Source organism: Quercus lobata, unplaced genomic scaffold (genome assembly GCF_001633185.2).
Source record: "Quercus lobata isolate SW786 unplaced genomic scaffold, ValleyOak3.0 Primary Assembly Scq3eQI_73, whole genome shotgun sequence".
NCBI lineage: Eukaryota > Viridiplantae > Streptophyta > Magnoliopsida > Fagales > Fagaceae > Quercus > Quercus lobata.
The window spans coordinates 488,592-500,828 of NW_022154703.1; the positions used below are offsets into that span (position 1 = coordinate 488,592).

Here is a 12,237-nt window from a genome sequence, read left to right on the forward strand (position 1 = left end):
TAGCCGGACGAGTCCGTCGCCTACAACACGAATGGAGTTCTCCGACGGGTCTGTCGTCTAGAATCTCGTGGGTTTTGATCCAGTTTTGGTTGAGCTTGAGGCCGGCGGCCATCGCGAAGAGGTGATGGTGCTGCAAGGCGTCGATCTTGCTCCGATCTATTGGTTGCTGGTTTTTTTTTTTTTTTGGTTGATTGTGGGTGTGGGTCGGTGGGTTTTGATCTTGATCGGCTTGGCTTTTCTAGTTCATTGGTGGGTTTTGATGATCTTGCCGCCAATTGGGTGGGTGATGATTTGGCTTAACTGGGTTTCGGGTTAGGTGGGTGATTAATGGGTTTGGGATTGAGTGGGTTTTCCTTGATGATGGTGGTTGCGTGGTGATGATTTTGGTGATGGTGGCTGGGTGTGGAGTGATTGTTGGTAGTGACGGACTGTGGGTCTATGAGAGAGAGGGGCAGCGAGAGAGGGAATAATAAAAAATTGTAAAAGAATGAATATTTTATTGAATAAATGTGTAGAATAGATAAACTGATGTGAGTGCTTTGTAAAAATGGGTGTGTAAAATAGAAAAAGTAGGTTTTTCGGTATAAAATAGACGAGAATTTTGCATCCACTGATGTGGATGCTCTAATATTCCTTAACGTATGTCCATAGGTTAAGTCTATAATTATAATAGTACAAACAATCACCACAAATGACAATCATCAATAGTTTGGGGGAATCAAACCCAAAAAGTTTGGTCACATGGGATTCTACGACCTGTGTTTTAAACAATAAGCATTCATAAAATCAAGAAAAGTATCGCTAATCAATTCACTCTTCTAAAAAAAAAAACAAAAACAAATCCTTAGTACTTGCTCACAATTACAAAAGTCCCTATCTCAAAAGATTTTTATTTTTTTATTTTTTATTTTTTTGCTAATATTAAGACACGATAAGATTGAAACCTATGGCTGCCACTATATTATGATTGCTATTTCCTAGGTTAAGATATCAATGAATTTCTTTTATATGTAGACCAAATTCGATCTCAAATCTCTTAAGTTGTATTTAATACTCCATTAAATGATGATTACTTATCATTTTTACAAAAATATAAAGTCAATTGGTATAGAAATAACACTCAACCACCTTGGATTTGTGTGTACGAGTCAATGAATTGATAACAAAGGTGTTTTACTTTTTTCTCTTCCTTTCAAACTATTTGCATTTCGGCTATAATTATCTATTTAATATTCCTTAACGTATGTCCTTAGGTTAAGCTTATAATTATAATAGTACAGCCAATCACCACAAATGACAATCACCAGTAGTTTGGGGGAATCAAACCCAAAAAGTTTGGTCACATGGGATTCTATGACCTGTGTTTTAAACAAGAAGCATTCATAAAATCATGAAAAACATCGCTAATCAATTCACTCTTCTAAAAAAAAAAAAAAAAAAAAAAAAACCCTTAGTACTTGCTCACAATTACAAAAGTCCCTATCTCAAAAGATTTTTTATTTATTTATTTGCTAATATTAAGACACGGTAAGATTGAAACCTCAGTGGATTTTTTTTTTTAATTTTTTTATGTAGACCAAATTCGATTTCAAATCTCTTAAGTTGTATTTAATACTCCATTAAATGATGATTACTTATCTTTTTTACAAAAATATAAAGTCAGTTGGGATAGAAATAAAACTCAACCACCTTGGATTTATGTGTATGAGTCAATGAATTGATAACAAAGGTGTTTTACCTTTTTCTTTTCCTTTCAAACTATTTGCATTTCGGCTATAATTATCTATTTAATATTCCTTAACATATGTCCTTAGCTTAAGCCTATGATTATAATAGATACAGACAATCACCACAAATGACAAGCATCTGTAGTTTGGGGGAATCAAACCCAAAAAGTTTGGTCACATGGGATTCTATGACCTGTTTATTAAACAAAAAGCATTCATAAAATCACAAAAAACATTACTAATCAACTCACTCTTCTGTAAAAAAGGAATCCTTAGTACTTGCTCAACAATTACAAAAGTCCCTATCTCAAAAGATTTAATTTTGGCTAATATTAAGACACAGTAAGATTGAAACCTATGGTGGCCACCATATTATGATTGCTCTTTACTAAGTCAAGATATCAATGAATTTCTTTTTTAAGTAGGCTAGATTAGATCTCAAATCTCTTAAGTTGTATTTAATACTTTGTAGTTAATACTCCATTAAATGATGATTAAATATCTTTTTAAATATATATATATATAAAGTCAATTGGTATAGAAATAACACTCAACCACCTTGGATTTGTGTGTGTGTCAATGAATTGATAACAAAGGTTTTTTTTTTTTTTTTTTTTTTTTTTTTTTTTTTTTTTTTTTTTTTTTTTAAGTCTTTTAAACAAGGGTTCGGTTAATGTGTGCCCTTAGAGCACACGTTAAACTTTCTGTTTTTGGAAACATTTTCTCGAGAATTGAAAAAGCTGTCATTACTTTTTCAATTCACGAGAAATTTTTTTCCAAAAATGGAAATTAATGTGTGCCCTTAGGGCACACATTAGTAAAATCCTTTAAACAATATACATTACGGCTATAATTAACTATTTAATATTCCTTAGCATATATCTTTAGGTTAACCCCAGACAATCACCGCATATGACAAGCATCTGCAATTTGGGGGAATCAAACCAAAAACCTATTGACTTTATCATATTATACAAGAAGCATTCATAAAATCACAAAAAGCATTGCTCAACAATTACAATATTCCCTATCTCAAAAGCCTTGTAACTTAATAGTATTGTCTAGTTCTTATTATGTGAAGAATCTGTGTTCAAATTCCCTCTCCCACTTTTTGATAGCAAAAAAGTATTTAATATATACAAACATGAGATGACAATGACGATGACCAGATCATGTAACATAATTCTAATGAAACAATAATTGAAATTAACAACAAACAAATAGTCCAAAAAAAAGAGAAAAGTACCTGATTCTAAATGAGGCTGTGAGAGAGAGAGAGGAAAGAGAAAGAGATAGCTGAGAGAATTGGATAAGTTAAGGAAGGTGGTGGTATGAGTTGGATCCTTATATAAAATAAACGATAAAATGACAACATAGTTTTGGCCACGTCTTTGCTTTGATGTGGACAAGCATTCTTGACCATTAAGTTTCAAATTCCAGCCTAACCAAACATTTGATTTCTTCTTCGAAATACATTTCCCATTAAACGTATGGATTAAAACTGTTGGTATTCTTTGACTGTTTCGGTGGACGGTATTCATAGTTTGCCAAAAAAACTTGAAGAAATGAGATAAAAAAGGGCATTCATGTTTTTCTGTCTCTCTCTAATTTTCTGTTGAAACTCTCTCAAAAAAAAATGTTTTTCTGTTTCTTTTTTCCCCTAGTAATATGGGTTAATTATAGATTAAAACTCCTTTAAATTTTGAACACTCTTGGATTTCTTGAATACTCTGGATCGATTTGGCAATAGGCTGTCAACGAAGTTAGAAAATTTGATATCACACCCAACTTTTTACCCAGTCAACCAGCCAACCCATAACCCTAGCTAGCCCCTTAGGAAGAAAATACGTGCATGCCAGGTAAGTTTTGTTCAACATTTTAAATGCATAGGCTGTCAATGCATGGCTCTTCTTTTTTTAATTCTTGTGTTTTTTCATTCTCAACAATGAATTGTCAAATGATCCATGGTTCTTCCCCACTTGTTTAGCTCACTGGTGGATGGAATCTTACACATACAGGTGTATGGTAGTGTAAAGTTGAGTTGGAGAATTTATCAAGAAAATGTTGCATGACAAGGGCGAGGAGAAACAAAAACGTCAAAAAAAATAGAAAAGACACCCCTAAATACCAGCAACGACCAAAGAGTTGATCCCTAGCGTCTTGCTTTTTGAATCATAAAGCTTGCTACTCAAAAACATAGTTTTCAGAACCGGACCAGACCGGGAGGTCGGACCGTGAAAACCGGGAATCGGGATAACAACCAGTTTTTTAGCATAAAGAACCGGATTTTTTGTTAATTTCGTGAACCGTTAAAACTGGGGTTGGACCGCACGAACTGGTAAGAACCGTGCGGTCCAACCCCTTAACAATTTTTTTTTTTTTAAACAACTTAACACAATTTTATTCTATTTAATTAAATTATCCATCTCTTACAAGGAATAAAAAAATTATAATTAAAATCTTTCAAAGATATTCAACTTTACTTCAAAAATTAATCATAAATTTTAATGTTTTCATGGTTATTATTTTATTTTATTAACTTTCTTATTTAATTATTAAATATATGCTTGAAAATCATTAAATTTCCCTCACATATATAGATGTATTGTCAATTTTGCTAGTTTTATAAATTTAATATCTATATTTAGGCTTTAATTAATTATTAAATTAATTATGATGTCATCACGGTTCGATCCCGGTTCGACCTCGGTTCGACCTCAAAAACCTTAAACCTCTCCCTTTTACGGTTCAATGAACAGTCCGGGTCTGAAAACCTTGTTCAAAAACCTTAAAAATGGTAGTATAAAAGGAGATTATTACAACATTGGCATTGGGGGCTCTAAAACTCCCAATTTGCTATTTTAAAACCTCAAACTATGAAAATTAAACTTCAACCAGATGGTTATACTAACATAAAATTGCAACTCAGCTAAAGTAAACTCTTAACATTCACATCCAAGTTTGTATCAAAGTTGTTATTTTACTGTGTAAAAACCTACTTTATCTATCATACCAACCTATTTTACAATATATCCAACATCCCAATTATAATTATAATATACAACTCATTAAAATAATATAGCTACACAATAAAATAATTTAAAAATAGAGGACAGAGAGTGGACTCAAAAAATAGGGAAGAGAGAATATTTTCACAATAAAAAATTCTTTACAACTTGGTTGTAAAAAATTTTGGATATGCACACTTGGATAAAGTAGGTTTTTTATGCATTGGGGTTGTTGAATAGCCATTGGGGGGTTTGACAACCCCCAATGCTAATGCTCATTAGCATCCAAGTATCTAAAGATCATACCCATTTTATCCTTAAAAAACTATTTTTATCTACTTTACACTACCATTTTACAACTTACACTATGTCCAATTTCTTATTTTTCACATCACAACCAATACTATTCATTTATCTATTCTCTCTCTCTCTCTCTCTCACAATGTCTCTCTTTGCTACTAGCAACCATACCAGCAATTAGTTTACAAACCAAGCATCACCACCACGACACCCAAATCTACAAACCGAAACCAACCCCACTAATCACCAAAACACTAAAATTAAACAACCACCAACCACCAAACCAACTCTACTCTTGAAATACTGTACCGCCACCACCACAATTGAAACACCAAACTAAGCACTAAAAACAAAAAACTAACAACCGAAACTCAAAGCAACTGCCAAAACTAAGCCTAGAAAACATTGAAACCAAGCCCAGCACCACTAATTCAAAACTAACCAACTGATTCAATCCACAACCCCCGATTTAAACCCAAAACCACTGACTCAAACCCATCGAACAATCAGAAACAAAACCCAGTTGCCGCCACCATGCACCTTTTGTCCTTAAAGCTGCCGCCACCTTCTACTAAAGAGAGAGCAATATTTTGGTTTGGTCAAGGAAGGAGAGAGAGAGAGAGAGAGAATAAAATATATGAGTTTTATGTTTAGATAGAGTGAACATTGATTTCTATAAGTAAGAAATCGCTATAGTAAAATTGTAAAAAATTTTAGGTTTAGACACTCGAGTAAAGATGGGTTTTAGTGTTTTTGGGTTCTAAAATAACAACTTGGGAGTTTTACAAACCCAATGCTAATGCTCTTACTAATAAGATTTTACTATAGCAAATGTCTATTTCCTTTTTAACGGTTTTTTTAATTTTATCATCTCTCTCTCTCTCTCTCTCTCTCTCTCTCTCTCTCTCTCTCTCTCTCTCTCTCTCTCTCTCTCTCTCTCTCTCTCTCTCTCTCTCTCTCTCTCTCTCTCTCTCTCTCTCTCTCAAACCTCACCACTAGTGTGGGTTGTTTTGCATAGAGATCAGCATAGGTCTTTTTGCAGATCACGTGGGTTGTGATGTTGAGATTGGTGTGTTATGGTGGCATGGTAGTGGTAGAGATCAGTTGGAGGTATTAGATTGGCGGTTCATGGGTGTTGGTTTGGTGTAGGTTGTGTGTGCGTGGGTCGTGGATTGTGGTGCAATAGTGGTGGTGTGGGTCATACAATGATAGCATGGGTCTTGAGATTGGTTTATTAGCATTGGTTTAGGGTGAGTTTGGTTCAGCTTTTTGTAAAAGTACATAATGAAAAAGTGGAGTTTTCAAAAAGTGCATAATGAAAAAGTGGAGTTTTCAAAAAGTGCATAATGAAAAAGTGCATTTTCAAAAAACTGAGTGTTTGGTAAAATCTGTTTAAAAGTGCTTTTTGAAAAAGCTGAGTGTTTCGTTAGCACTTATAAAAGTGGCAGTTTGAGGGATAAATTACCAAAAATGACAATGTATATATAAGAGCATCTCCAGCAGGTTAGACAAATTTTTGTACTGTTTGGACAATCAACAATGACATTGATCTTTTGCCTATCCACTTTTTTAATTTTTATTTTGTAATCAAATTTATTATTTTTTAATATTTATTTTTTCTTTTTCTATTCATTCTCAACAATTATATTTTTCAACAAAAAGTGTTACATCCACAATATTTTTTGCAATACTTTCACAAGAATCATAACAAAATCTTATATGGAAAGTTGTTACTAGTTCTAATTTGAACCCACCACTGAAATTATATTTTTACTCACCAATATTAGCTAATTACTTAAAATTTATTGTGAAAATATTGTGGTAATATTTTTAAATTGTGATTTCTAATTCTTTGCCTTTCTTTCATCCATATGTTTCCTTTTTCTTTTCTTTTTTCTCTTGCATTTTATCCACCACACACGTATACCATTGTCCACTAGTACATCCTCTCCTTTTTCTTTTTCTTTACTTCCACTTTCCAGAAGCTCCCTCATTCTTTTTTTTTTAATTTTTTCCTTCCTTTACTTCCACTTGATTCCAGAAGCTCTCCGGCTCTCTCATTTTCTTCTCTCCTTTTTTTTTTTTTTTCCTACTTGATTCCATAAATTCTCTAGCTCTCTTTGTGATATTTGATTCCATAATCTTGCTTTCCTTTTGGTGTCATTATCTTCAAAGTTCAAACACACACAGACACGCATGGAGAGAGGAGAAATCGTCTTTGCTCCACCACACCGCCACCGCTGCTCCTCCTCTTCATTGCGGAGTGCATGCAACCAGGGGTCAAATCGGCTTCTTCTTTTTTTTTTCTTGATCATTTATTGTTGTTCTATTTTTTTTTTTTTTCCTGTTCTTGATCTGCTGTTGTTGTTGTTTTGATTTTAGATTTGTTGTTTAAATTATATCAGTTTTATGAGAGCAAGAATTTTTTTGCTTTTATTGTTGTGGTTTGATTAATTTTAAGATTATGTTTTTGAGTTTGTATTTTGATTAAGCTTGAGATGGGAGGCGTGAGAGTGAGCTTTGTGCAAAGGGAGAGCAGAGAGATGAGATGAGGGGCGTGAGAGTTCAGCTTCAAGCGTGAGAGAACTGATGAATTTTTATGGGTATTTTCGTAATTCACCATCAGCCCAACGGTAACAGTTCAAACGCGCATGTGCATTTTGATTTATGGACCTCCTGCGGTCTATAAATATTGCGCGTTTTGAACGCGTTTTTTGCCTGGGTCCAAAACGCAACTTTTATCAAAAAGTTGCATTTTGGGCTGAGCCAAACGCAATTTTTCTTCAGCTTTTTGTAATATGGGCGTTTTCAACTCCTAAAAGTGCAAACAAACGCACACTTATTAGCATAGGGTGAATTTTGAAATTGGATATTAAAATACATAACTTAGTTTTTTAGTATTTAAACTAACGATTTTTTTAAATACCCGGATGATAATAATCTTAGTAACCATAAGTAGCAAACAAGGAGGATGAGTGAATAGCATTTGGAGAAGCTTTTTAATTGCAAAAACCAAGTAGAGATTTTCGGGTTGAGTTTAATTTTAATAAGGATTTGAATGGGTTTTACATACTCCAATTAAAATTGTCACATCATATTTTCAATATTAACGGATAACACTTTCCATAGACAATCTTTTGAGAAAAATTAAAATCCCATACCCTTGGATCTGAATAACCACGAATTGCAACTAGCTAGGCCGCCAAAATCCGTCAGAGATACTATCGAAGTCTAAAAGAGCAGCCAACAGATATGTATTACTCAAGGTTTTGTTTGCTGGTTGGAAAAGGACTTACAAGAATAAAAATTAGAAGAATGATAATGCTACAAATTTTTTTTTACAAACTGTTAGCGTGTGAGTAATTATTGATAAATAAAAAAATAATGTCAATAGCAGATGATGAGATGAAAACCAATAAGAATTTTTGCCACATCAATTATTTGTAAAAATATTATAAAACAATTTATGGATATAACATTACTTTAAAAACTTGAAGGTAGAAACCGAAAAACCCATATTCTCCCATTGTCGCCTCTGACTCTTTGATTCTTTTCCAAATCCCAAGCGCCATTTTGGAGAAAATAAAATTTATCAAGTGTTTTTTCATTTGCTTCAGTTTGCCTTCGTCCTTACCCTCTCGAAAGTCGAATCTTCAATACTACTAGCCCAAGCTAATTATGTAGAGACATTATCCCCCCCAAAAACAAAGTATAGACAGGAAAATAAAGGTGAAGGATGAAAGAGAGCCGTTGTTGGTGATGGGCCTTGAGAAGATAAACCATAGTTATTGGTCTGGTCCAAGAGAAAGAGCGGATAGGTATTGATTGTATGGCAGGCTCTATACTCTATAGCTTAGTTTGTGACTGGCTGGAAAGGCACGCTGGGTTTAGAGTGTATGCACTCTCAAGTAATTGTAATTCAACTTAGCAATTAATTACATTCAGCATAGATTATCAACAACTACAACAGAAGCCTTGGAAGTAAAACGGGCAATTGAAGCTAACAAAGTGTGATGTAGAAGGAGACGTACCTTTGTGTTTGAAGCAATTAACTTGGGATTTGGTCCTAAGTGGTGAATGATTTTGGATTCTAGTTTTAGATGGAGGACAAGTTTGAGAACAAACTGGCTCGTGACTTAAGACAGTTGGACCTAGAGTTCCTACCTAGTGCTGTAGTGCACTGTGCATGTATATGATGAGATCTATCTCCATATTTTTTGTGTTATGTCAGCTAATATAATTTTGATGTATGATGGGGCGTCATCTCAATATATTGTGGTGTTTATATACATGCTTTGGCATCATTTTGTCGGTGTTCAAGAAGGAAAGTTCATTTTAATTAGTTGAGAAAAAATTTATAATCCTAATAATCTAGGATAATAAAAAGAAAATGACAGGACCACACCCCGTCAATCAATTTCAATCACTCTAATGAGCACAACCTACTCTATCAAACTCTAGGAGCAGTTAGGTACGATGTGTTTGCTTTCAATTTTTAAATAACATTATACATAATTTTTCACACATCCACATGTATTTTTTAAAAAAATTTGTTAACAAAACATAGTTACCACCCCTAATCACTCTAATTAGCTCAACCTACTCTATCAAAATCACTTTAATTAGCTTAACCCAAAAAAACTCTTACATGGCTAAACACATACAAGACAAACGTACGAACCACGACTATGAATTTCACTTCCATAAGCCAACTTTAAACGATCAAACTTCTAGTCTCAACTAATGTTCTAGGAGTTCTAAGAAAAATCAATTGAGTTTCTTCTATAACAATTATGCCTGGGTTTGAAAAACCAAAGCACCTAAACATGGAGGTTCATCAAGCACACAATTCAAACACACAATTCATAGCACAGATATATACTTACACAAACATAGCAACAGCATCAAATTTATTTAAAGGCCACATCAGGGCCATAGACATAATAATATAAATATAAAAAGAGTTTTAGATGTTTCCACCATTAAAGCAGAAACAATTAAACAGAACCATAAATCATAAAACAACAATTTTGAATCATAAAGCAGGGCTTTTTCACTCCTCAGAAAGCACCACCACGGAGACGGAGGACAAGGTGAAGGGTGGACTCCTTCTGGATGTTGTAGTCAGCAAGAGTGCGGCCGTCCTCCAGCTGCTTTCCTGCAAAGATCAACCGCTGCTGGTCTGGTGGGATCCCCTCCTTGTCCTGGATCTTCGCCTTCACGTTGTCGATGGTATCCGAACTCTCCACCTCCAAGGTAATGGTCTTTCCGGTGAGAGTCTTAACGAAGATCTGCATACCACCACGGAGACGGAGGACAAGGTGAAGTGTTGACTCCTTCTGGATGTTATAGTCGGCAAGGGTGCGCCCGTCCTCGAGCTGCTTCCCGGCGAAGATCAACCTCTGCTGGTCCGGTGGGATGCCCTCCTTGTCCTGGATTTTAGCCTTCACGTTGTCGATGGTGTCGGAGCTCTCGACCTCCAAGGTGATGGTTTTGCCAGTGAGGGTCTTGACGAAGATCTGCATGCCACCGCGGAGACGGAGGACGAGATGGAGGGTGGACTCCTTCTGGATGTTGTAGTCGGCGAGGGTGCGGCCGTCCTCGAGCTGCTTTCCGGCGAAGATGAGCCTCTGCTGGTCCGGTGGGATGCCTTCCTTGTCCTGGATCTTGGCCTTGACGTTGTCGATGGTGTCGGAGCTCTCGACCTCGAGGGTGATGGTCTTTCCCGTCAAGGTCTTGACGAAGATCTGCATGCCACCGCGGAGACGGAGGACGAGATGGAGGGTGCTTTCCTTCTGGATGTTGTAGTCGGCGAGGGTGCGGCCGTCCTCGAGTTGCTTTCCGGCGAAGATCAGCCTTTGCTGGTCTGGGGGAATTCCTTCCTTGTCTTGGATCTTGGCCTTGACGTTGTCGATGGTGTCTGAGCTCTCGACCTCGAGAGTGATGGTCTTGCCGGTAAGGGTTTTCACGAAGATTTGCATCTATCAACAACAACAATAACGATATGAGATTACGATACGACGCCGTTTAAGATTTCATGAATTTCCATATAAAATTTTCCAGATTCAACAGATCAGATCAGATCAGATCAGATAAATCAAAACCAATATATAGAAACAAATATATATATATATATATATATACATATATATATATATATATATTTTTTTTTTTCATTTTCCATACAGATCTAATGAAATAATAAATCTTTCATTGTATTGAAAAAATAAATTTGATATAAATCCTCCACTATAATCAATTTTTGTTAGTACAGATCTGACCAAATCAATTGGATTTGAGCAAAAAATAGCACCAATTTCAATATGACTTTTCCAGATATGACAGATCTATAATCTGTCTATGCTTTTCACCTGCTTTATTATGGCTTAAGCCAAAGTCCACTAATATAAATAATCAGATTCCACGAATTTCCGTATAAATCACAGAGATCTATAATTCCTTTGATGATTATTTAGGTTTGGATTTCCCAAATACTATAGATATTTACTATGCTATATTGCTATGCTTCAAATTAAGAAGAGAAATCAAAAAAGAGGACTGGAATAATAAGTAAAAGAAAGAAAAAGAAAGATACCTTGAGAGAGTTTTGATTTTTTGCTTCACAAAAATGAAAATGTATTGAATCTGAACGATGAAACAATGAAGGAGTTGGGCTTGCTTTATAGGAATAAAGTTGAAGAGTTGGACACGGAAATTGAGGGACCCGTGACTAAGAGGTTGAATTAGGTGATGACACGTGTCCAGTAGGAGGTGTTGGGCACTAGTGTACACGGCAAGTTGGAATCCGATGATTTCGAGGTAATTTACTTATTTGTTTGTTTAACGACGTCAATGATTGTAACGTATTGGTGGGTTTTAGCGGTAGTTGACGGCGGTAATGACGGAGTTAAAACCGTGGAGAATTGGATTTTGGATATCGTTACTTATAGGGCAGAGTCGATTTAGTTTTTGTTTGTTTGACGGAGTTATCTATGAGGTACAGTGAAGTCTCTCTCTTTCTTTCTTTTCTTTTTCTCTTTTTTTTTTTTAGGTACAGAGAAGTCAGTGTCAATGGGCCGGCAAGGTTTGTATTGTATTTGTATATTTTGCAAGTGGGTTTTGTTTATTTCTCGTGGGCTCCACTAGGAGTTGTTGGGGAGCTATAAAGATTCCTAGGTCATCCAACCACTCGTCAAGATTTC

At 35.2% G+C, this 12,237-nt stretch overlaps 1 protein-coding gene across 1 annotated transcript; it reads right to left on the reverse strand.

Annotated features, from left to right (window-relative positions):
* Window positions 1–9,914: 9,914 nt before the first annotated feature.
* Window positions 9,915–11,758, reverse strand: LOC115972743 (polyubiquitin 3). Its single transcript, XM_031093003.1, has 2 exons — window positions 11,631–11,758; window positions 9,915–11,016 (listed from the first exon to the last, which is right to left on the reverse strand). Exon 2 carries the CDS (start codon window positions 11,014–11,016, stop codon window positions 10,096–10,098), a length of 921 nt encoding a protein of 306 aa, XP_030948863.1. The 5' UTR covers window positions 11,631–11,758; the 3' UTR covers window positions 9,915–10,095.
* Between the last annotated feature and the right edge of the window lie 479 nt (window positions 11,759–12,237).